Source organism: Mobula birostris, chromosome 6 (genome assembly GCF_030028105.1).
Source record: "Mobula birostris isolate sMobBir1 chromosome 6, sMobBir1.hap1, whole genome shotgun sequence".
Classification (NCBI taxonomy): Eukaryota; Metazoa; Chordata; class Chondrichthyes; order Myliobatiformes; family Myliobatidae; genus Mobula; species Mobula birostris.
This window is the reverse complement of record NC_092375.1, coordinates 35,503,386-35,530,817: the sequence shown is the minus strand read 5'-3', so window position 1 is coordinate 35,530,817 and position 27,432 is coordinate 35,503,386. Positions and strand designations below refer to the sequence as shown.

Here is a 27,432-nt window from a genome sequence, read left to right as displayed (position 1 = left end):
CGTGTCTACGTCCACCTGGACAAGCCAGCGAGCACTGTGAGGGTCATGTTTTTTGACTTCTCCAGTGTGTTCAACACCATCCGCCCTGCTTTGCTGGGGGAGAAGCTGACGGCAATGCAGGTGGATGCTTCCCTGGTATCATGGATTCTTGATTACCTGACTGGCAGACCACAGTACGTGCGCTTGCAACACTGTGTGTCCGACAGAGTGATCAGCAGCACTGGGGCTCCACAGGGGACTGTCTTGTCTCCCTTTCTCTTCAACATTTACACCTCGGACTTCAACTACTGCACAGAGTCTTGTCATCTTCAGACGTTCTCGGATGACTCTGCCATAGTTGGATGCATCAGCAAGGGAGATGAGGCTGCGTACAGGGCTACGGTAGGAAACTTTGTCACATGGTGTGAGCAGAATTATCTGCAGCTTAATGTGAAAAAGACTAAGGAGCTGGTGGTAGACCTGAGGAGAGCTAAGGCACCGGTGACCCCTGTTTCCATCCAGGGGGTCAGTGTGGACATGGAGGATTACAAATACCTGGGGATACGAATTGACAATAAACTGGACTGGTCAAAGAACACTGAGGCTGTCTACAAGAAGGGTCAGAGCAATCTCTATTTCCTGAGGAGACTGACGTTCTTTAACATCTGCTGGACGATGCTGAGGATGTTCTACGAGCCTGTGGTGGCCAGTGCGATCATGTTTGCTGTTGTGTGCTGGGGCAGCAGGCTGAGGGTAGCAGACACCAACAGAATCAACAAACTCATTTGTAAGGCCAGTGATGTTGTGGGGATGGAACTGGACTCTGACGGTGGTGTCTGAAAAGAGGATGCTGTCCAAGTTGCATGCCATCTTGGACAATGTCTCCCATCCACTACATAATGTACTGGTTGGGCACAGGAGTACATTCAGCCAGAGACTCATTCCACCGAGATGCAGCACTGAGCATCATAGGAAGTCATTCTTGCCTGTGGCCATCAAATTTTACAACTCCTCCCTTGGAGGGTCAGACACCCTGAGCCAATAGGCTGGTCCTGGACATTTCCTGGCATAATTTACATATTACTATTTAATTATTTATGGTTTTATTTTTATTTAATTATTTATGATGCAACTGTAACGAAAACCAATTTCCCCCGGGATCAGTAAAGTATGACTATGACAATGACTATGACTAAATAACAGAGCAGTCTCAATGGGCCAAAAGGCCTAATTCTTTTCCTAAATCTTTTGGTTTTATGGTCTTATATATAGCTAGCGTGCCTAAGACTTTTATACAGTACTGTAGTAATTTCATGTATTTCATTGTCCTGCTGCCACACATAAAAAAATCATAACACATATGAATGCTGATAAAGCCGATTCTGATATGGGTCTCTATTGTGGACTGAGAGTGGGCAGGTGGCAGGGAGAGGGAAATCATGGTGGGGAAAAAGAGAAGGGAAAAAGGAGGGAGCAGGAAGCACCAGAAAGACATTTTGTGATGATCAATAAAACAATTGTTTGGAATCAAATGACTTTGCCTGGTGTCTCAGGTCTGACTGTGCCTGCACCTGCACCAACCCCCACACCGGAACTCCTTCTCTGCCACCTGTCCCACACCGCTCCTTTGGGACTCCATCTTTGCCATTCCCAACATCCTTTGCTCCCGCCAGATTAACAAACTTGCTCCACGCTCCTCATTGAGAAATGCAGTACTGTGCAAAAGCCCCCTTAGCAACATATACATTGACTTTCACCCAATTCTGTACAGAAGCCAAAAGACCCACACTCAACCAGTCCATGATCATAACCTCATTATTCTTTTGCAATATTTATTTATTTTGCAATTTATAAAATAATGTCTTTGCACTGTACTGCTGCCACACAACAATAGATTTCACATCATAATTCAGTAATAATAAACTTACCCTGATTCTGATTCCATTCTGTATTGACTTGATTCAGCTACCTTTTCCCAATAGATTTACCATGTCCCATACTCCTATTCTTCACCTGTTTGTTATTCTTTGCAAATGAATTTCACCAAAATCCTGATCATAATGTGGAAAATGATTAATTTTAAAATCAGAACAGAAAGGGAGGAGTTTACAATTATATTGATTATTTTAAAGGACCTGAATGACATAAATTTTTTTAAAAAGTTCTTAAAATTCAAATTATAAACTTATAGGATTCTCATGATGGAAAAGGTTTAAGTAGCATTTAATCCTTTTTCAAAGGACACACATATGAAAGGAACACAGATACTTCATTCTTGATGATGATTTCCTTGGGGTGTAGGTCATGTGGCAGATAATGGGCTATAGTCATCTCCCATGCATCCACAAATGCCACATTGATGCCCTCAAACATCTTTCTCATCAGTAAATCGAGCTGGTAGGAGAACCAGTCACTGTTATAGAGACTAACGTCTCGTGGAAGGCCCTGGACATTGGCTGTCTTTATTACAATTACTGTATCAGGACTTCTACCCAGCAAGCGCAGAATTGACCTCCGGATGTTCTGTAGTCGTCGGATGTAATGCTCCACCGGAAAAGTATTAAAATGGCACCAGATAGTGAAGGCTATAACCGTGTTCCTTCCTCCTTGAATGTCATCCAATTTATTTGCAATGAATGGCAGGTCCTGACTCGATATGGGCTGGATGCGTATTGGTTTCCCATGCGCAAAATAATCTATCTTGATCTTGTTGTCCACATCCAGAGCAAGATGGGGTCCAGATTTCAATGAGTGGCCCAGATCGAACTTCCTGAGACCTGAAGAGAAAACGATTTAAACAATTCTGAGTAATAATTTGTTAAGTGATAACTAAAACAATATTTTACCAGCATAACCTTTAAAAGCTCAATGTGTCAAACTAGAGCTACAGTGCTGTGCAAAAGTCTTAAGCATAAATATATACTGGGGTGCCTAGGACTTCTGCAAAGTATTGTATATTGTTTTAACACAGGAGCATGGTTGGAAAACTGGGATAAGAGTACTTAGTTTTATATTAGCTCAGTAGTATTAAATGTTATTTAGTAACTGGAAAGACATCATATACTGTACTGTGCAAAAATCTTAGGCTCCCTAGCTGTATATACGTGCCTAAGACTTCTGCACAGTAGTGTACATCTTTCACTCTATGTCCAGTAGTGCAGAGGCTGAAAGCATTGGTCTTCAGCAGTGATGTTGAACTTCATGTCACTAGTTCAGAAAACCTCATTAATGTACCTCGCGTTGAAGACAAAGAAGGTCAACGACAGTGATATGAAAGATCTCACAATTATATACTGTAGTTGTTACTTAAAGAGAAACTGCAGTGTTGTAAGTTCTCTGGCTATGGTTGGATTGCCAAGGATGAGACATGGCTAGGATGAATTATGGAGTGGAATACATTGCAAAAACTATACATGGATTGAGATGGCTGAGCAAGGATAATCAACCATGGTAACCTTCACAGAGGATGTCATCGGTAAATAATTAATTTGAACCAAATTCAAAATAATTTCAACCATTTGTTACCTTCTGTTTGTTGTAATACTTTGTGCATGGAAATAATGCAATGATTTGATGATAAACTTTGCATGCATGCATCTCATGGAATTCTGTCATGTAAAATTCAGATTTTTATACCTGCTTTTGAGAAGACTTAGATTCTCAAAATGGAAGAGACAGTGAGCATGACTATTTCCAGGCAGAACTGTTGAAGATACAGTCAGATTAAAGGTGTTGGACAGCAATGAATGTCTGCTGGAAGCATGTTTTTTGAATTAGCAGAACATGCCATCTACCAGCATGATTACAGCACTGTTAAATTGACATTCAAGTTCTGGCTTAAACTTTAACCACATATGGAGCAACACTTGCTCAACAGGAGGAAAGGACCTCTGCATGTACCATTTAAAGGAATCAACTCCCTACATGTCAGTTACTAGTTAATTTATTTCTTCAGGCTGCTGGATAAACCATTTACCCTGTGATGTGAAGTCTTCCCTGCAGGAAACAAAGAACATAATAAATCAAAGCTGGATTAAACTGCTTGGCATCTTGGGTCTGCACGGTCATTCGATAAGATTTTGACTGATCTCACTGAAAATGACCATTTGGCTGTGTGTTGTTTTGAGAGACACTCATCCCTGCAATGACTCCCTCAATGTTCACACTGTGTTTGATCCATAAGAAGACAATGTTGGAAGTCAATGTCTCTCTCCTGAAGTAGCAATGGTCCTGTCATGCTGCAGTGTTCTGCTGTGGCAGAAGAGGCATAGAGCCAGCCAAGCCACTGGAAGGAAACTCCTAATATAAGGAAGTGAGCAGGAGTAGGCCGTTTAGCCTTAGATTATTGTTTTCTCATCCAATAAGATCATGAGTAACCCCAACTCCTATTTCCAATACCATCTCCATATCCACTCATATCTAAACATCATAGTCTTTTTTTCTCTTAGTGTAGTAAATGGCTGTTGTGTATTCTTCATGCCAGATCTTGGGGTCTAGGGAGACCCAGAGTCTCCCAGGGAACTACATCTGTGTGAAGTGCATCCAGCTGCAGCTCCTTGAAGACCATGTTAGGGATCTGGAGCAGCAGCTGGATGACCTTCGGCTTTTACAGGAGAGTGAGATCGTCGAGGCAAGATCATTCTAGGGAGGTAGTCACCCCTAAGCTGCAGGAGGTTGGTGGCTTGGTGACTGTTAGAAGAAATTGAAATGTGAATTGGCAGCTAGTGCAGGGCACCCGGATGGCCATTACCTTCAATAATAAGTATACTGTTTTGGATAACGTGTTGGGGGATGACCTCCCAGGGGAATGCCATGGAGACCAGGTTACTGGGACTGAGCATGGGTCTGACTCAATAGTCAGTGGAACAGACAGGAGATTCTGTGGATGTGAGTGGGACACCCGGATGGTACGTTGCCTCCCAGGTGCCAGGGGCAGGAACGTCTTGGATCACGTCCACCACATTTTGGAGAGGGAGGGGGAGCAGCCAGATGTCTTGGTACATATTGGTACCAATGACAGAGGAAGGAAAAGAAAAGAGGCCCTGAAGAGAGAATTTAGAGTACTAGGCAGAAAGCTGAGAAACAGGACCTCCAGGGTAGTGATTTCTGGATTGCTGCTAGTGCCACACACCAGTGAGAGTTCAAATAGGATGATTTGAAAGATAAATGTGCGGCTGAGAAGCTGGTGCAGGGGCAGGGTTTCAGGTTCTTGGATCATTGGGATCTCTTCTAGGAGAGGTATAAACTGTACAAATAGGACGGGTTGCACCTGAAGGGTCAGGGGGACCAATATTCTCATGGGCAGGTTTGTTACAGCTGTTGGGGAGTGTTTAAATTAATTTGGCAGGGGAATAGCAATCAGAGTGAAGGGACTCCGGATTGGACGGATGGTGAAATAACAAAGATAGCATGCAGTCAGACTGTCTGGAAGGGCAGGCAGATCATAGGAGAAAATTGGAGCCAGCAGGGTGAGTATCAGTGCATTAGGGAAGTAGAATCAAAAGGGTAGCAAACACAGTACTCAAAGTGTATTTGCACGAAGTATAAGAAATAAGGTGGATGATCTTGTTGCACTTTTACAAATTGTCAGGTATGATGTTGTGGCCAGCACTGAATCATGGCTGAAGGATAGTTGTTGTCGGGAGCTGAACATCCACGGTTACACGTTGTATCAGAGGGATTGGAAGGTAGGTAGAGGGGGTGCATGACTCTGCTGATGAAGAATGGAATCAAAGCAGTAGAAAGATGAGATATAGGATCGGAAGATGTTCAATCTTTAGGGGTTGAGTTAAGAAACTGCAAGGGTAAAAGGACCCTGTATATACAGGCCCCCCAACAGTAGTTGGGATGTGGACCACAGATTGCAGGGGGAAATAGAAAACGCATGTCAAAATGTTATGATAGTCTTGAAAGATGTTAACATGCAGGTCGATTGGGAAAATCAGGTTGGTAATGGGTCTCAAGAGAGTGAATTCGTTGAATGCCTACAAGATGGCCTTTTAGAGCAGTTTGTCATTGAGCCTACTTGGGGATCTGCTATACTAGATCAGTTGTTATGTAATGGACTGGTGGCAATTAGGCAGCTTAAGGTAAAAGAACCCTGGGAGACAGTGATCACAATATGATTGAGTTCAACTTGAAATTTAATAGGGAGTAAGTAAAGTCTGACATAGCAGTATTTCAGTGGCATAAATGAAATTACAGAGGTATGAGAGAGGAGTTGGCCAAAGTAAATTGGAAGGAGATGCTGGCAGGGATGACAGCAGAGAAGCAATGGCTTGAGTTTCTGGAGAAAATGAGGAAGGTCTGCATGATACATGTATTCCAAAAATGAAGATATACTGAAATGGCAAAATAGTACAACTGTGGCTGACATGGGAAGTAAAGCAAATGTAAAAGCAAAAGAGAAGGCATACAACAAGGCAAAAATTAGTGGGAAGATAGAGGATTGGGAAGCTTTTAAAAACCTTGGAGAGCAACTAAAAGAATTATTGGGAGGGAAAAGATGAAATCTGAAAGCAAGCTAGCAAACAAGATCAAAGTAGATAGTAAAAGCTTTTTCAAGTATGTAAAAAATAAAAGAAAGATGAGAGTGGATATAGGACCACTAGAAAATGAGAAAGGGGAAATAATGATGGGGGACAAGGAGATGTCAGATGAACTAAATGAATATTTTGCATCAGCCTTCATTGTGAAAGACACTAGCAGTATGCCAGATGTTGAAGTGGGTGAGGGAAGAGAAGTGACTGCAGTTACTATTACAAGGGAGAATATGCTCAAAAAGCTGAAAGGCCTAAGGGTACATAAATCACCCAGACCAAATGAACTGCACCCTAGGGTTCTGAAAGAGGTAATGGTAGAGATTGTGGAGACATGAGTAATGATCTTTCAAAAATCATTGGACTATTGCATGGTGCTAGAGGACTGTAAAACCGCAAATGTCACTACACTCTTTAAGAAAGGATGAAGGCAGAAGGAATGAAATTATAGACCAGTAAACCTGACCTCAGTGATGTTGGAGTCAATTGTTAAGGATGAGATTATGGAATATTTGGTGACACAGGACAAGATAGGACAAAATCAGCATGCTTTCCTTAAGGGAAAACATTGCCTGTTAACCTGTTGGAATTCTTTGAGGAAATTACAAGTAGTTAGATAAAGGGGATGCAGTAGATGTTGTAAATTTGGATTTTCAGAAGGCCTTTAACAAGGTGCCACACGAGACTACTTACCAAGTTAGGAGCCCATGGTATTATTGGAAAGTTACTGGCATGGTTAGAGCATTGGCTGATTGGTAGGAGGCAATGGATGGGGATGAATGGATCCTTTTTTTAGTGTTCATTTCAAGAGGTCTAAAATATAAGAGCAGGGATGTGATGCTGAGGCTTTATAAGGCACTGGTGAGGCCTCATCTTGAGTATTGTGAACTGTTTTGGGCTCCTCATCTAAGAAAAGATGTCAGGGTATTGAAAAGGGTTCAAAGGGTTTTCATAAGGATGATTCCAGGAATGAAAGGGTTATCATATGAGGAATGTTTGACAGCTCTGGGTCTGTACTCGCTGGAATTTAGAAGGTTGAGAGGGGATCTCATTAAAACCTTAAGAATGTTGAAAGGCCTAGACAAAGTTGATGTGGAAAGGATTTTTCCCATGGAGGAGGAGTCTTGGACAACAGAACACAGCCTCAAGGTAGAGGGGCGTCTACTTAAAACAGAGATGCAAAGAAATTTCTTTAGCCAGAGGGTGATGAATTTGTGAAATTTATTACCACGGGCAGTTGTAGAGGCCAGGTCACTGGGTGTATTTTAGATGGAGGTTCGTAGGTTCTTGATTGGGCACGGCATCAGAGGTTACACAGAGAAGGTGGGAGAGTGGGGCTGAAGAGGGAAAAGTAAAGGATCAGCCATGATTGAATGGTGGAGCAGACTCGATGAACCAAATGGCCTAATTCTGCTCTTATGTTTTATGGTTTTATGCAAATGGAAAAACAAACTATCCAAGGTGTGAAAAGGAACAACAATTGACAATTTGTAGAATGCCTACGAGAAGGCTTTTAGAGCAGTTTGTAGTTGAGCCCAATAGGGGATCAGTTATTCTGGATTGGGTGTTGTATAATTAGCTGGATTTGCTTAGGGAGCTTAACGTAAGGAGCCCTTAGGAGAAAGTCATCATAATATGATAGAATTTGTCCTGCTATTTGAGAGGGAGCAGCTAAAGTTGAATGTATCAGTATTACAGTGGAATAGAAGCATTAAAGAGGCATGAGAGGGGAGCTGGCCTCATTCTGCTCATACGTTTTATGGTCTTTTTCTTGAAAACACACTTCATCTGAGGAGTTGCAGCTCTTTTGGGTAGCCTGTTTGTCAGAACCAAAGATTCACTGTCTTCCAAGTGACGAAATGTTTTCTCATCTCTGTCCTGAATGGTCAGCCCCATTTTTTGAGACAGTAACTTCTGGTTATGGACACTCCAGCCAGAAGAAGCACCAGTTCTGAAATTACCCTGACTGTCCCTAAGAATTTTCTATGTTGCCATGATATAGCCATGCATTCCACTAAACTCAGAAAAGTATAGTTTAATCAACACGATCTCTCTTATTATGACAGATCTAAGCTCCCAGAAATCAATTGTGAACTTTCACTGAACTCCATCTAACACAAGTATCTTCTTCCTCTGCACACTATTTCCCACATGAAGTCTCATTAGGACTCTGTAGAATTCATGAAAATCTGTCTACTCTTGCATCATTTCATGATATTTGTTTAATTTCCTTACATTTTTCCATTGTGCCTGGTATAATTTTTTCTGTCTCAATTTATAAAGTATTTGTAAGAAGGTTAAATGATTTCATAACAAAACATAATATACTCTGTGAACAGCAATATGGTTTCAGAAAAAAACAGAACCACTACAATAGCTTTAATAGATTTTGTAGAAGAAATATCAAACGCTATAGAAAGGAATGAATACACAGTGGGAATATTCCTTGATCTAAAAAAAGCATTTGACACCATTGACCACAAATTATTATTAACAAAATCAGAAAGATATGGTATTAGAGGGGTGGTACATGACTTGTTAAGTAGTTATTTGGAAGACAGGTACCAGTATGTACATATAAACAACTCGAATTCAAAACTTTTGAGGGTAACTTGTGGGGTTCCACAAGGTTCAGTGCTTGGTCCATTGCTGTTCATTTTGTATGGTCTCTCAGACATTAAAATGTATATTATTTGCTGATGATACAACTATATTTTGTAGTGGGGAACATCTGAAACATCTTTTGGATACAGTGGAGAAGGAACTAAAAATTATATAGAAATGGTTTGCTACTAACAAATTATCACTGAATCTAAGTAAAACTAAATTCATAATATTTGGAAACCGTGTACCAAACTCATATAGTAAACTTAGAATAAATGATGTTGAAATTGATAAGGTATCTGAAACAAAATTTTTAGGAGTGGTAATAGATAATAAATTAAGCTGGAAACAACATATAAATTATGTCAAAGCAAAAACGTCAACATCCATTGCAATACTGTACAAAGCACAAGATTTCTTAAATCGGGAATCTTTGTATACATTATACAGTTCACTTATAGTCCCATACCTGACTTACTGTGTAGAGGTATGGGGAAATACAAACTCAATTTTTTACTCCAAAAGAAAGTCATATGAATTGTAAATAAGACAAGTTACTATGAGCCAAACAATCCACTATTTTTCAACTAAACATTTCAAAATTCAGAGATTTCGTAGATTTTAAAATAATACAAATTATGTAAAAAATGGACAGCTACCACAAAGTATCCAAAAGTTGTTTAAAATGAGAGAAAGTAAACATAATTTGAGAGGAACATGTATATTTCAAAAACAAAGGATAAGAACAAATGTAAAAAATCATTGTATTTCAGTCAGAGGGGTGAATCTATGGAACAGTTGTGAGAATTTAAAAACATGCACCACACTTAACAAGTTAAAAAAATTATTTAAAAATAATTTAATGAACAAACATAAAATACATGATTTAAAATGAATGGGAGTAATGTAAATAAATGATACTTGGAATTGGATTTTGTGTTAAAAGATTATGAATTTTTTTGTTTTGATGTGATGATTGACGCCAAATATGTTGTTGTATAAGTAAGAGGGGTAGGCGTAATAAGCTGTAGCTTCAGCCTACACCCTATTGGTCTGTTTTAAAGAATATCTATGTTTTTGTTTGTAATTTTGCCTATGAAATCATCATTGAAAATGATGCTTTTTGTTATGTTTGTACTGACCAAAATAAATTTTATTCATTCATTCATTCATTCATTCATTCATTCAATACTATCTTTAAATTCCAGAGTTTTAACACTTTCCTAGCTTATTTGTCTCAATATTTGTATATTACTTGTAAACTATTTCTGATATTTTTGAAAGTTAGCCGTTGTTTGTCTATTGAATAATACTTTACTTGCAGCCTAGGTGGACATAGCAGCAAGTTCTTTCTCAATAAAAGGAAGGCTTCTTCCCTTCGATTGCAGTCTTGATAAAGAGACTCAACCTGAAATGTCGACTGCTTTCTTTTCCATCGACCTGCTAGTTCATCCAACAATTTGTGTGTGTTGCTCTGAACATTCAGCATTTGCAAAATCACTTGTGTTTATTCTTTCTTAGTAATTCCTTTGATCACACCTATGGCTACACTTTTTCTCTTGCCATGGACAACCTATAATAGTCAGTCAAGCCCTTTCCCAACATTTCCTTGACTCTGTTCAGTTTGCTATATTCAGCTATAAGACACTGTTTCCAATTGTGTTCAATCACTTTCAATCTTTATATAAAATTCTACCTTATTATGATCATTGTGCAACCTTCTCACCAGGCTCGGATGCAAACTTGGCTCGATAGCTAACTCTGCAAACAGCCAGGTGACTCAATGGTGAGAAGGCCACCTTTATAACAATGTACATCCAGGGTCAGTATGAATTGGGGTTCAACAAAACAGGAAAGTTGGGATGTTCCAATTAACAGAATCTTGATCTGAGTGAATGCTGTGTAATTACTGCCCATACAGAATTACCCATCACCAAGAAATGACACACCACACACCAGCATAAAATTATAAAGAAAGCATTTTCAGCTTTATCAAACAGATATTGAGAGAAAGAGAAGGAAGAACAAAAATAGTAGGTCCCATTTCAGTTAGACCAGTCTAAATGTGCACATGACCGTTGGAGGCTGATCTCTTTCAAAACTGGGTATAGCCATTACTCACAGCTTTGAATTCTCATTACTAATCACTGGGAGAACTTCCCATCTTGGACTCCTTCATCTCGCGAAGCACTCCTTGCAATAGCCTCTTCCTTATCTTCTCTTCTCCGCATCTCCGGCCAAAAGACCATGAACCCCACCACTGTCATACATCTGTCTCTGCCCAGCTCTGTAGAACTTTCTTCCAATCCCATCATCCTGATTGGCTGACAAAACATTCCTAAGTTGAACAACATGGCTCTGTATCTTTACCTGAAACCACTGGGAATGCCAAGGCTTACCTGGAGAAGATGTGACCCTGTATAAAACTTGGTTCCTCAACTCAAGCTTGTCCCATTCCCTCATTGGTAGGGTGTTCTGTCTTTTCAAGTTGGGCCATATTCCCTTTGGCAACAGATGACTAAATGGCACCTTTACTGTACAAGGGTTGGGCTGCTGCCAATTCCGCAGGACTCAAGGCAGGCAACTGCTTTATATCCAGAGTAGTCAACTTGCAATATGCCTGTGGAATAGCACAACCAGAAGCTCCCAAATGATCCACAGCTCTATCCTGCCATAGTCTTGCCTCTGATTTCCCCACTGTGGAAAACTCGCATATTGCTTTAACACCAGAGGCACTCCCGTTCTCCGAGATGCTAGGTTGATCCGTTACTGGGTCTCTCTGAAGTTTCCTGACTTCCTTTTCTGTTTAAGCAACTTTTAGGTTACTTTGCAAAAGTTTTCCTGCCCTTTACGCTCCTGCTTGAAACGTCCATCCTCACCACAGTTGTAACATAAAATACTGGTCGTTTCCCTTGTGAAGAGTCCCCTGTCAGCAGCAGCTCTCTGCTTTCTACATTCTACTGGTGGGTCCAGTTTCTTATTGGACTTGTCATGCTTGGTGGCAGCACTAGCTGACATCAACCAAGAAGCCTCGGCTTTCAGGTTTTTCACTACATCCTGCAAAACTCCCACCTGTGTGGCTTGACTCCAGAGAACACTCTCAGCCTACGATCTTTGGGTCTCCACAGGTACGTGTTGCATTTATCAACTAGTAATTGTTGATACCAGCTCAGAATTTAAATCAACTGTTGAAGGACCTATTCAACCTTTCACATCAGACAACTTCCTTCTCTCACTTTGCAGAAACGAGGACAACTTGCCTTTAAAGTATTCACTCTCAGCTACATACAATTCATCTTTAACATCTTTACCCTCAGCTGCATGGCCACTTCTCTAAAAGTAGGGATGGCCCATGGCCCCACCTCTCCAGGTGCCCCTATCTTATCAGGCAGTGCACCTTCAGTTACATCACTGCTAGTCTGGATTAACATAACATTCTTACCAGTCAATTGATCAAACTGCCATTCAACCAGTGTAGCTTTCCTCAATACTTTTACAGAACTCAGCACTCTAATTAGCAGTTCATCAGGACTTTGAATATCCACCCTGCTCAGAACACAAGTATTATTTGTGGATAATCTCTCCGAATCACAGTATAACTTTATTTCTGTGGAGTCCATAATAAAGTACCTTAATCACTTTCCCTGACACTAGTTTAAACACACAAACCACTTAGTCAATTCTTAAACTGCGTTCACACAGTATACACCCAAATCTGGACAAACCCCCACAAATGTAACCCCCTCACCTGGCTCGTATACAAATTTGGCGCAATAACTAACTTTGCTAACTGTCACGTGACTCAGCGATGAGGAGGCCACCTTTATAACAATAAGGTCCAGGGTCTGTATGATTGGAGCTTAACCAAACAGGAAAGTTGAGATATTCTGATTAACAGAACCCTGATATGAGAAAAATATTGCATCAATGCTGCCCATACAGAATTAACCATCACCAAGAAATGACAAATCACACACCAGCATAAAAATATTAAAGAAAGTATGTTACCAATTTTAGCTTTATCAAACAGTTATTAAGAAAAAGAAAAGAAAGAATAAAAATAAAGGGCCCTTTACAGTTAGACCAGTTTAAATGTGCACATGACCTTTTGAGCCCATCTCTTCCAAAAACTGGGTATAACTGATGAAGTTTTAAGGGTATTGGGGGATGTAAGAAATGATTCTTGAACTCTTGTAAATAACGGGTTAAAATTAAGTGCTAGCTTGTGTGTGCTCTGTTCTGGATAGTGGGCAGAGGTTGTCCTTCGCTAAGGAACCTGCCTTCAGCTTGTTTAGATTAACGACTCACAGCTGTCCCTTGAGAACAGTATGGGGGCTGGATTCACACACCATGCCTTACTGTTTCGCACCACTGAACGAAACTCCCTCCTTTTTCTCTAACTGATAAAGACTGGACAAAACATTCCTTACTTAATTAAAGCTCAGATTTAGTGGACTCTCTTATCTAAGTAATTGAATATCTGTTGAACTGATTGCTCTTTGTATCGATAGTCCTATAAATTGTAGTGTTTCTGAATGTTCGAAAGAAGCTCGTCATGAGCCGCCAGAGAGAGAGAGAGAGAAATTCTGTCTCTTTGATGTTCAGCTTCGAGCTTCTCACCGGCTGAGCTTGAAGAAATAAACTGGTAAAAAGGATAAAGTAAAGAACTGTGTGGTGTGGTTATTGGTCTGGCAAATTTATGCTTACATAACTATTACAGCACCGCATTCTCATCACCAGTCACCAGTAGAACTTCCTATCTTGGACTCCATCTCACAAAACACTCTTTCCAATGCCTCTTCCCGATCTTCTCCTCTCTGCATCTCCCGCCAAAAGACCACAAACCCCACCACTGTCCATCGCAAATCTCTCTCTGCCTAGCTCTCTCTACAACTTTCTCCCGATCCCACCATCCTGATTGGCTGACACAACATTCCTAAGTTGAACAATATGGCTCCTTATCTTTAGCTGAAACCAAAACATTCTACCAGCAGGATATGCTAGTTTTTACAGATAAATAGTAAAATGAAATACCTCAAAGCACAGCAGTAGAAATCTTAACCAGGGCATTAAAACTACTTACTTAATCACCAGATCATTTCATTACATAACGCCGCAGTACATCTAAAAGTTTCTGTTCCTTTGCTGACTCCTCATTGCACTGCTATGGCAAGACATCTGTTCTATACCCTATGAATTCATCCTTATACTATATTGTTAATCTGATAAATCTAGTCTATATGTATAGTCAACCATGATTATTGTATTAACCTTGCCACAATTTCCTGTCTCCAATTTCCTAATTTATGTATGTCCTACATTATAATTCGCAACAAACTGTCTGCTGGAGGAACTTGGTGGTCTGAGCAGCATCTGTGGGAGACGTGAGGAACTCATGACATTTCAACCCACAGAAGATGCTCGACCTGCTGACTTCCAGAACACAAGGAAATCTGCAGATTCTGGAATTTCAAGCAACACACATAAAAGTTGCTGGTGAACGCAGGAAGCCAGGCAGCATCTCTAGGGAGAGGTACAGTCGATATTTCAGGCCTGATGAAGGGTCTTGGCCTGAAATGTCGACTGTACCTCTTCCTAGAGATGCTGCCTGGCTTCCTGCGTTCACCAGCAACTTTTATGTGTGTTGCTTGGACTTCCAGAACAGATTGTTCGTTGCTCAAATTCCAGCATCTGCAGTCCCTTATGTCTCCATCATTATTAATGAAAATTGTTAGAAGGTAATTTTTTCACTTTTTTTCTTTCTATGCAAACTAAATTTATTTTATTTTCTAATGTATAATTCTTCATCTCTACTGTTTTTATTCCATTCCTCTGAGTTCTTTCATCTTTAACATTTTGCCTCTCGCCTCTCGAAGTTAAGCATCATGGAATACTTAAAAACCATGATCATTTTACAACCATCTTCCGGTAAATGTTATTAGATTGTTCCCATTTAGTTGAATCTCTGTTGCTGAATCACTTACTTTGTTATGAATGATGCATACATCCAGATGAAGAGCTTTCAATCATGATTTGTACCATTTTCCCTTGGTCTAATTCCAAGTACACAGGTGACCTCCATGTTACAACCATCTGAATAATGTAAATTTGTCTTCATAGACTTTATGAATCACAATTCGATAGTTTGAGGTACAGAAGAAAATTTGCACTCATGGAATTTATTTAGGGAAGGCACTAAGTAAATAAATACTCTATTTTCCAACATTCTTGATGCATATGCAGACGGTCACAGCTTTGTGTTAAGAAAAACTGTGAGATGGATTATCTTCTTGGAATGCATCCCACCACTACCCCCTCTACAAGAGACACAATAGAAAGGGCACACCTAACAGGACGGACAAATAACAATGCACAAAAGTCAACAAGCAGTGCAAATATAAAAGGAAAGAAGGAAAGAAGGAAGGAAGGAAGGAAGGAAGGAATGAACGAATGAATGAATGAATGAATAAATAAATAAATAAATAAATATTGAGAATATGCCATGTAGAGGCCTTGAAAATGAGTCCAGGGGTTATGGGACCAATTCAATGACGGGGTGTGTTAGGTTGAGTTAAGTTATCCTTTCTAGTTGAGGAGTAAGAACTGTTTCTGAACCTGTTGGTATGGATCCTGAGGCTCCCGATGGCAGCAGTGAAAAACAGTGCTTGACCTGGATGGTGGGGGTTCCTTGATGATGGAAGCTGCTTTCCCTCAACAGCACCCTGTGTAGATGTGGTCAGTGGTGGAGAAGTCATTATGTGTGATGGACTGGGCCATATCCATGACTTCCACTACCTTTTTGTAGGCTTTGCTACTTTCTGTTTCTGTTAGTCTGGATATTGTGATTGGTATATTTAGCAGGCAGAACATAATTGATTTGCTACAAGCATCGCTCTCAACTGATCATACATCGAGATCTTTGTAAGTATTGCTGGGAGCTATTACCTGGCTAGGTCTATTGATGTAATTTGGACTGGCAAAGAATATGGTTGTCCTTGGAGAAGCTGAAACTGAAGACCTTTCTGTTATTGAAAAATACCTCATAATTGCCAGCACTTTGAATTCCATGAATTATTACAGCTTTTCCTCCAACTGTTCAAGTCTAAGATTGGTGGGTTCATGATGAGCCCTCTTTCCAAAGATTCCAATTGTCTACCTTTAACTGGTTGATTTTATTATAATATTTGTCAGGTTTGTCTTTTCTATGTGGAAGTATTATTGCCTATTTTGTATAATTCAGAGATGAATGCCCTTCCTGTAGAGTGTTTACCCTGGATAATTTTACGTGTTTTTGCAGCTCAGGTGTTTTATGCAGAAATGGTAATGCTATTCATCTTCAAGAAGCATAAAATGTGCAAGAAAATGTAAGTTGCACGAGAAGAACACAGATTTGATTATGAATTGGAATAAATATAAAGCTTAAAGCATTAGACTACAATGAATAATGAAAAATGGGGAAACCTGACCTGGTACAAAATGTATCAAATACTCAAACCACTGGCGTATAGTGGAATCTCCAAAAATATAAACAAGTTTCCCACGAAGACAGTTGGTTACATTTGCTGGTGTGTCAAAGTATTGAATTCTACAGGTTTTTGATATCCATTTATTCTGATAATAAAATCCAGACGGTGAAAGGAATGGCTTGCCAGGGAGACATTCACTGAGATTTTTGCCTAAAAGTTAGGAGAGAGAAATTTAAATACAATGCCTTTGATTTATAATCCACTGTTTAAAATAGTTAATCACCATGTCAAATTTCAAAAGAATATTAGACAGAAAATTAGCAATGAAAATCATGTGAAAATCTGCAGACATACACACAATATGCTGGAGGAACTCAGCAGGCCGGACAGCTTCTATGGAAAAGAGTTGATGTTTCAGACTGAGACTCTTTTTCAGGACTAGTAACAAAGGGGAGAAGTTAGTGTAAGAAGGTGGGGGGAGGGGAGGAAGAAGTACATGGTGGTAGGTGATAGGTGACACCAAGAGAGGGGGAGGGGTGAAATGAAGAGCTGGGAAGTTGATTCGTGAAGGAGATAAAGTGCTCTGATAGGAGAATATAGAAGACCATGGAAGAAAGGTAAGGGGGAGGAGCATCAGAAGGAGATGATGAGCAGGTAAGGTGAGAAGGTCAGGAATGGAAACAGAAAATGGGAATGGTGAGGTGGGGGCAATTACCAGAAATTCAAGACCTTGATCTTCATACCATCAAGTTGGGGGCTACCCAGAAGGAGTATAAGCAATGACAATATATGGGAAAATGAAATGAAATGATTTAGATGGAATAACATGCAAAGTAAACAAGCTCCTAAAATTGTGCTTGATATGTCAATGTAGTGAAAAAAAATGACATGAATTTCAAATGCATCTTTCATGTTCACTTCAGTGTGTCCCAGAGCAATCTAAAGCCAATGCAGGGACTTTACAAAGAGTGCAATCACCATTGTAACATGAGAAATTTGGGAGTTAATTTGGCAAAGACCAACAAACGTACTCTAATAATGACCGGATACTCTGTCACAGTAATGCTGGCTACGTCCACACTAGACCGGATAAATCTGTAACCGAAGCTTTTTCTCTTCGTTTTGACCCTCCGTCCACACTGAAACGGCGTTTTCCTCCCCTGAAAACGGAGCTTTTCAAACACACTCTCCAGAGTGAATAAATCTGAAAACACCTAATGGCCGGTATAGTGTGTATGGGGTAACTGGCTTTTTTTAAAACTGCTGTCATGACGTGCCGGACCAGATGGTGGCGGCAGCGCGGCATTTCATTGTTTTCTTGAACACAACTTCCAACACCACAACAACAATGGCGGACGGCTTCATTTGTGTGTTGTTTACTTTACTGTCTACGTTAATTTCAAACCCCCTACACAACCTAACAATTTAGGACAGACGGCAACAAGACTGAAGCCAGAAGAGTTAGAAATGTACTCACCAAATACTTTGACCCATAACTTACTGAATAAATACGTATACTCACTTTGCCCTGTTTTCTGTCCTTGCTTGTATGGAGGTGGTTTACCTATTTATGCAAATACTTCTCTGACAATAGATGTGTAGCAGCCTAATGTAACATTGTATGGAAATACAAGATAACACTGATGCAGACATGTTTTATACATTTAACAAGGTGCTTTATTAATGTAATGCTTGTGCAAACATTCAATAGATGCAATTGTCACTACTTCCAAATTGTCATTTTTAAGTAGTAGCTTATGTTTGGCATAGACGTGAAAATGTTAAGGCCAAAAAAGGAAAATTGTAAGTTTCACTTTTACTCAGGTAAAAATAATATCACTTTTGCCCAGTAACTCATTTTATTGCACATGTTAAATACACCAAAATAATACAGAAAGACATGGCAAAAGTAAAGGCAAACAAATGAGGTAACAGCAGATTTCACTTTTGCCCAGTAACAAACCTTATTGCATTTAGTTGTAGCTGTTGTCTCTTTCATCGGTGAAGAGACTATGGCTGTAGGAAATGTTTCCAGGGTGACTCCTCTGTGGGAGTGGGGAAGAGGTTGATGGGGCCACCCGGGGGTCTATGTGTCCGTATGTGTAGCTATTGTAGTGGCTGCGAGCTTGGTATTGTGACGGTGAAAATTAGTGGTGGGGAGCCATCATATTCCTCATCATTGCAAATCCCTCTGCAACAGAGTTAGTCAGTTTTTCAATGTTCGTCGTCAGCCAGGTCATGCTGTCTGTGAACTCCCTGTCGGTTGCTTCCATACGCTCCAGTATTTGTTTTTTTAGTTTTAAGTCCTCCTGCACGTGAGCCAACAGCAGTCCGTTGTTTGGCACTTTCCTTTTAAGTTTTTCTAATCTGTAACTGGACAACGTGCACCAAGTCTTTCACAGCGAGATTCCACACCAGACCTGTCGCAGCCATCAGCTGTTGCTTGGTCCAAACTGTTGGAGTTGGGCATACTCGTCGAAGCGGGTGAATTCTGTAGATGTGTCCTGCGCATGCCCAGTAGGAGGAGATTCACCCAAATTATCGTTTTAATGTGGACGGAGGTATTTTCAAAAACACCTGGTGTGGACGCCTATTGTTTTTACGCGAAACCGGCATTTTCAAAATTATCCAGTCTAGTGTGGACGTAGTCTCCAAGTGGCTGAACAACCACTCCCCTCCTCTTCTTTGAACCTATGACTTGGGATGCCAAAATTGCCTGAGGGGATAGAGCCAGCCCCAGTTTAATGCATAGCATCTGCAAAAGTGCAGTATTCCTTCATACTGCATAGACAACATAGATATTTTTATTTGAATTAAAAATTAGGATCAGAATATTATGTGGGGTTTCAAGCACTTGAGAATTTTCCACATTAAGAAAAGTAAATTCATCAGCACAATCCTATTTTTATTGAACAACCAAGTAAATTCATATTGAAACAAACAAAGTATTTGTTTCTAATATGTTACTAAAATTAATAAAAATTTGTGTAAAGTATTAAATTCAGTTTAGGATATAAAAGAATCTGCAGCATTGAAGAACTGCTCCCAACATTACTAACATAACCCCTCATACACAAATCCCTAATTTGTTAAGTCAGTAAATTAGTATTATCTTACCTGAATGAGGTGAAGCCTTTACAATTACATAACCTTGATCTTTGGGTAATATTGGCATCTTGATATTTTTCTGACTGAAAATATATTATCATTTCTTAATCTACTGCATCCATGAAATGCGACATAGAAATTTTTAATTTTGTAGGAAGCATAGAGATAAAAGAGGATAGTTTATCATTTGAGCATATTGTTACCTAAAGACAGAGCCAGCAACACCCGACTTCTCATCTGATACCTAATGCATGTCATAACTTATCTCCTTCACCGCGCTTGCCAGATGACTACCTCTTCCTGCCAGTTCTGGTCAGCATGATCAATTCCAAGAGAATCAATGCAATTATGAGCCTCAGCTCTTGATAACCCAACTGATTGTTAATTCAAGGAGGTGGGTGAAAGCCAGAAGTTGTGGTACCGATGACATAGCTAAGAAAAGGGATAAGGTCCTGAAGAAATAACATAAGGAGCTAAGGAGGAACTTGAAAAGCAGGACCTCAAGGGTGGCAATCTCTGGATTGCTGCCTCTGCCTTGTGTCAGTGACGGTAAAAGTAGGATGATTTGGCAAATAAATGTGTGGCTGAAGAACTGATGTATGGGGCAGGGTTTCAAACTTGTGGATCATGGGTTCTCTTCAGGGGAAAGTATGAGCTGTAGAAAAAGGAAAAGTTACTTCTGAACTCGTGAAGGACCAATATCCTTGCAGACAAGTTTGCTAGAGCAGTTGGAGAGGGTTTAAATGAGTTCAGTAGGGGGATGGGAACCAAAATGATAAGTCAGAGGATGGGGCAGCTGTTGTAAAGGTAGATGCAGTGAGCAGAGCGATTGTGAGGAAAGATAGGCAGTGGATAGGGCATTAATGCAGTCTGTTGGATGGGTTGAAATGCGTCTATTTTAGTGAAAGAAGTATGAGGAACAAGGGTAATGAACAGAGCATGAATTAATACATGGGGCTACAATGTTAAGGCCATTACAGAGACTTAGCTGTCAGAAGGTCAGAAATGGCTACTGAATGTTCCGGTGATTAGCTGTTTCAAAAAGGAGGGAGGTAAAAGAGATGGGGGAATGGCGTTGCTGATCAAGGGTAGTTTCAAAGCTGCAGAAAGGGAGGATGTCCACTGAGTCAGTGTGGGTGGAAGTAAGGATTACAAAGGGAGCAATCACTCTACTGGGAGCATTTATAGGCCTTCCAATTACACAAGAGACACTAATTTCAGATCGGGAGGCAGATTTTGGAAAATTCCAAAAGTAACATGGTTGTTGTCATGGGTAATTTCAACTTTCTTAATATTAATTGGCAGCACCTTAGTACAAAAAGTTGAGATAAGGTGGAACTTGTCAGATGCATCCAGAAAGGACTCCTTGCATATTATGTCGACAGGTTGACTAGAGGAGGCTGTACTAGATTTGGTACGAGGCAATGAAACTGATCTCTCAGTGGGAGAGTAATTCAGAGTCAGTGACCACAACTTTATGACCTTTACCATTACGTTAGACAGGGATAGGAGGTCCTGATAAATGGTCTCAGCCTGAAATGATGACTGTTTACTCCACTCCATAAATGCTGCTTGACCTGCTGTGTTCTCCCAAGTCAAGCTTAGGTTTCATACTACAGGATCACCATATAAATCTTACACTAGGTCAGACATTAGCAGACTCCAATAGATACGGGTTTTAACAGACCATCTACCACATTTCTCAGTAGGCAGATTGGCACAATCTGAGCATGACTGTGTCCAGTACCACTACAGTTTTGGAGGTTTCCCATATTAAAGTGCTTATATTTCCAGATTGGCAACAATCTCCCATCCTCAGAAGGGATCAAAGAAAGCAAAAGCTAAACAGCTGGAGGATGTGGGCATGCCAAGCAGCATTTGCGGAGGCAGAGGGCTGGTCAACATTTCAGGCCGAGACCCTGCAACTGCAGCAATAGTTCAATATCTTTACAGCATCTGCCATCCCTTGTATTCCTTAAATTCAATGGGAATTTGAGCCAGGTGCATGGCTTCAGCTTACAGACATGAATCATATTGCTCTTTTAAAGAAATTAATTTGATTAGTTTATGAAATGAGTTTATGGATGTGAAGAAAATGAATGCCAGTGTCTAATGAGAATGATTTCCATACCTTTGAAAATAACAAAATTCTTCTCCAATTAAAAGTTTCTTCATATAACCTCCCATCGCATGGTTGACACGAGATGAGCAGGGAAGCTTCTCTGGTCTGTGACAGAACCAGGGCTCCCCAGTCCTGAGATCAGTAAAGTTACAGAGTGGTTTCTCCTGAGACAAGCAGAAATTGCACACAGTGATCTGTGAGGTATTCCCCGATTTGAAAGTGCTTTTAAAGTACACTCTCTCTGGGTTTTCCTTCTGTATTCTTTTAAGGGCTTGGACCCCTTCACTGGGATGAACCAAAGAAACAGATACTTGAAGTTTCCCTGGCCAGAATAAAGTAAAATTGATATGATAAGTTCCATTTTGGTGATCTATAACCGTTCCTGCTGAACCGGCTTTCAACCCTGGAGTGTGGATCCGGGCTTGGAGATAGTCACCTCCGTAGTGCTTTGGATTGCCTTCAAAATCGTACATACGCACCATCACCTGTAACTGTTCTCCGACATAGAAAGTCTTTCCAGAATTTAGAATAACAAAATATGCATGTGATGGGTCACTGCTTTTCTGAAAAGGCACATTAGGTTTGGGAGGATTTGGCCACTCAATCATTTTGATTAGAGCCTCACCCTCTGATCTTTCTTCAGGGGTGAAGCTGTTATTCTGATAGCCACATTTCAAAAGTCTGTCAGTCCAAGATGACGGAGTTTCCTCCTTTAGCTGCTCTGCTGTGTGATTAAACTTTGGATTTGGATATCTCTTCCATCTTCCACCTGTTTCGTCTCCAAACTGTAGAATGGAATAATTCAGTAAAATAACTGTATTTGTACATAAGGTTCAGCTTCTTAACTTACCAAATTGAAGCCTTGGTAAAAGTAGGGACTTTAATACCCTAAGGGAGTTGTTCAGAAGAAGATATAAGGTCAAAAATGAGGAAAGAACTGAACTTTGAAAGTTATCTCAGAGTATAGATGTAAGATTATATTACAGGGAATAGATGTAGATAGATAGATGGCTGTAGTAAAAATTAGATCACAGAAACAGACTCATACAGTAGGAAACAAGCACTTTGTCTCAAATACATCAAGTCAACTTAGACATCCTTTCTCCCCGGATCACAAACAAGAGAAAATCTGCAAGTGCTGGAAATCCAAGTAACACACACAAAATGCTGGAGGAACTCAGCAGGCCAAGCAGCACCTATGGAGGAAAAAATACACTTGACACTTCGGGCTGACACCCGAAACAAGCTGAAGTGTTGCGCCCCAAAACGCCGACTGTATTTTTTTCTCCATAGATGCTGCCTGGCCTGCTGAGTTCCTCCAGCATTTTGTGTGTGTTACCCTTTCTCCTTAAATCAATGTCCTTGAGCTCTTGATTCATTAAGCTAGGGTAAAAGATTATATGCATTCATCCTCTCTACACCCTTATGACTTTATACACCTCTAAAAGATCACCCCACATTCTTCTACACTTCAGAGAGTAAAGTCTTAGCCTGCTCAAACTCTCTCTATAACTCAGTCACTCAAATCCTGGCAATATCCTTGTACATCTTCTCTGCACCCTTTCCAGATCAATACCATCTCTCCTATAGCAGGGTGACCACATTTAAAAACATTACTTCAAATCAGAATGAGAACTAGATTTATCACTCACCTATGTTGTGAAATTTGTTCTGGGGCTAATTACAGTACTCAACAGCAATATACCATCCCGGCTTCTATATTCAATGTTCGAACTGATGAAAGCTATCATGCTAAATGCTTTTTTTCACCACCCTGCCCACCTGTGATAGTGCTTTTAGTGAATCATGAGGACTCTCTGTTCTACTACACTCCTTGTGGCCCTACCACTCATTGTGAGTGTCCTACCCTCATTTGTCCTCGCAAAATGCAATATTTTTCACCTATTTGAACTAAACCATTTGCCATTCCCCAGCCTACTTAACCAGCTGATCAAGATACCATTTAATGCTTGATAGCTACCTTCACTGTCTATGATAACACCCATTTTAGTGTCATCTGCAAATTTACTAACCAAGGCTCAGAAACATAGAAACACAGAAAACCTACGGCACAATACAGGCCCTTTGGCCCACAAAGCTGTGCCGAACATGTCCTTAACTTAGAAATTACCTAGGGTTAGCCATAGCTCTCTATTTGTCTGAGCTCCATGTACCTGTCCAGGAGTCTCTTAAAAGACCCTATCATTTCCATCTCCAGTACTGTCGCCGGCAGCCCATTCCACGCACTCACCACTCTCTGCGTAAAAAAACTTACCCCTGACATCTCCTCTGTACCTACTTCCAAGCACCTTAAAACTGTGCCCTCTTGTACTAGCCATTCCAGCCCTGGAAAGAAGCCTCAAACTATTCACACAATCAATGCCTCTCATTATCTTGTACACCTCTATCAGGTCACCTCTCATCCTCCGTCGCTTCAAGGCAAAAAGGCTGAGTTCACTCAACCTACTCTCATAAGGCATGCTCCCCAATCCAGGCAACATCCTTGTAAATCTCCTCTGCACATCCACATCCTTTCAATAGTGAGGCGACCAGAACTGAGCACAGTACTCCAAATGGGGTCTGACCAGTGTCCTATATAGCTGCAACATTATCTCTCGGCTCTTAAGCTCAATCCCACGGTTGATGAAGGCCAATACACCATATACCTTCTTAACCACAGAGTCAACCTGCATAGCAGCTTTGAGTGTCCTATGGACTCAATATCCCTCTGATCCTCCACAGTGCCAAGAATCTTAACATTAATATTGTATTCTGCCATCATAATTGACCTACTAAAATGAACCACCTCACACTTACCTGGGTTGAACTCCATCTGCCACTTCTCAGCCCAGTTTTGCATCCTATCAATGCCCTGCTGTAACCTCTGACAGCCCTTCACACTATCCACAACACCCCCAATCTTCGTGTCATCAGCAAATTTACTACCCCATCCCTCTACTTCCTCTTCCAGGTCATTTATAAAAATCATGAAAAGTAGGGGTCCCAGAACAGATCCCTGAGGCACACCACTGGTCACTGACCTCCATGCAGAATATGACCCATCTACAACCAGCCAAAATCCATACACACTACATCTACGGCTCTACCTTCATGAATGTGTTTACTCACATCCCCTAAAAATTCATTCAGGCTCGTAAGGCACGACCTGCCTTTGACAAAGCTATGCTTACTATTCCGAAGCATATTATGCCTCTCCAAATGTTCATAAATCCTTCCTCTCAGGATCTTCTCCATCAACTTACCAACCACTGAAGTAACAGTCACTGGTCTATCTTTGCTCCCTTTCTTAAATAATGGAATGACACCTGCAACCCTCTAATCCTCCAGAACCTCTCCCATCTCCATTGATGATGCAAAGATCATCGTCAAAGGCTCAGCAATCTCCTCCCTCACTTCCCACAGCAGCCTGGGGTACATCCCATCCGGTCCCGGTGACTTATCCAACTTGATGCTTTTCAAAAGCTCCAGCACATCATCTTTCTTAATATCTGCATGCTCAAACATTTCAGTCCACTGTAAATCATCCTTACAATCGCCAAGATCCTTTTCCGTAGTGAATACTGAAGCAAAGTACTCATTAGATACTTCTGCCATCTCTTCCAATTCCAATTCCATACACACTTTTCCACTGTCACACTTGGTTGGTGCTATTCTCTCACATCTTATCCTCCTGCTCTTCACACACTTGTAGAATGCCTTGGGGCTTTCCTTAATCCTGTCTGCCAAGGCTTTCTCACGGCCCCTTCTGACTCTCCTAATTTCATTCTTAAGCTCCTTCCTGCTAGCCTTATAATCTTCTCGATCTCTATCATTACCTAGTTTTTTGAACCTTTTGTAAGCTCTTCTTTTCTTCTTGACTAGATTTACAACAGCCTTTGTACACCATGGTTCCTGTACCCTACCATCCTTTCCCTGTCTCATTGGAATGTATCTACACAGAACCCCACACAAATATCACCTGAATATTTGCTACATATCTTTCATACATTTCCCAGAGAACATCTGTTTCCAAGTTATGCTTCCAGGTTTCTGCCTGATAGCCTCAATTTTCTCCTTATTCCAATTGAACGTTTCCCTAACTTGTCTGTTCCTATGCCCCTCCAATGCTATGGTAAAGGAGATAGAATTGTGATCACTATCTCCAAAATGCTCTCCCACTGAGAGACCTGACACCTGACCAGGTTCATTTCCCAGTACCAAATCAAGTACAGCCTCTGCTCTTGTAGGCTTTTCTACATATTGTGTCAAGGAATACGTGCTTCATCTGACTGTGTCATTGAATATGAGGGCTTCTCAATTTACCAGATGGAGAGATCTGCTTCTTAATCAACTCCTCGTGGTGCTCGGTTACGGTTGTTCTGCTGAGTTCCTGCTCACCCGACTTGTGATATCGAAAGATGAAATGTTACCCGCCACAGGATTTCACTTCAGCTATTCAATGGCAGTCTACATCCCACCTAATACAGATATGAAGCCTGTACTCAACAGACTGCTCTGTAGTTAGCAGCCTTGAACTGTGATATCAGGAGGCTCTCTTCCTCATTGCTGGTGGCTTCAATCAGACCAACCTCAAGACTCAGTTACTTAAATACTACCAGCAAATCTCCTGTCCTCTAGGTGTCCAAGCACCCCCAACCACTGCTATACAACCATCAAAAATACCCACCATGCCATCTCCTCCATCCACAAAATGGTATATGAGACCACCCATCTGTGGTTCAAACAGAAGCTGAAATGGTAAGATCCAGCTCAGAAAGTGTGTGGTCTGGTATATCTGGTATTGGCAGTGGTGGTGGTCGTGGGGGGTGGGTGCGGCTACTGCACAGGACCGAAAGAAGCTGCAGTGGTTGTAAATCTAGTCAGCTCCATCTTGGGTATTAGCCTACAAGGTACCCAGGCCATCTTCAAGGAGTGGTGTTTCAGAAAGGCAGCTTCCATTATTAAGGACCCCCAGCACCCAGGGAAAGCCATTTTCTCATTGTTACCATCAGGTAGGAGGTACAGAAGTCTGAAGGAACACACTCAGTGAATCAGGAACAGCTTCTTCACCTCTGCCATCCAATTCCTAAATGGACATTGAATCCATGAACACTACATCACTTTTTAAATGTATTATTTCTGTTTTTGAACGATTTTTAGACCATAAGGCCATAAGACGTAGGAGCAGAATTACGCCATCTGGCCCATCGAATCTGTTCTACCATTCAATCATGGCTTATTCTTTTTACTTCTCTTCCTTAACCCCAATTCCTGATCTTCTCCTGGTAACCTTTGTTGCCATGTCCAATCAAGAACCCATCAATCTCTGCCTTAAATACACCCAACAACCTGGCCTCCACAGCTGCATGTGGTAATAAATTCCACGAATTAACCACCTTTAGCTAAAGAAATTTCTCCACATCTCTGATTTGAAAGAGCGACCCTCTATCCTGAGGCTGTGTGCTCTTGCCCTAGACTCTCCCACCATGGGAAACATTCTTGCCACATCTACTCTGTCTGGACCTTTCAACTTTCAAAAGGTTTCAATGAGATGTCCCCTTATCCTTCAAATTCCAATGAGTACAGACCCAGAGCCATCAAACGTTCCTCGTAT

At 40.8% G+C, this 27,432-nt stretch overlaps 1 protein-coding gene across 1 annotated transcript in view; it reads right to left on the bottom strand.

The window, feature by feature from the left end:
• Positions 1-2,202: 2,202 nt before the first annotated feature.
• The window catches only part of LOC140199755 (NXPE family member 3-like), a 47,200-nt gene continuing 21,970 nt past the window's right edge, over positions 2,203-27,432 (bottom strand). Inside the window, exons 2-5 of the mRNA XM_072262237.1 lie at positions 21,828-22,603; positions 19,706-19,779; positions 16,589-16,798; positions 2,203-2,756 (exon numbers count right to left, since the gene is read on the bottom strand). Of these exons, the coding sequence (XP_072118338.1) occupies positions 2,203-2,756; positions 16,589-16,798; positions 19,706-19,779; positions 21,828-22,603 (1,614 nt within the window). The remainder of the gene's footprint in view (positions 2,757-16,588; positions 16,799-19,705; positions 19,780-21,827; positions 22,604-27,432) is intronic.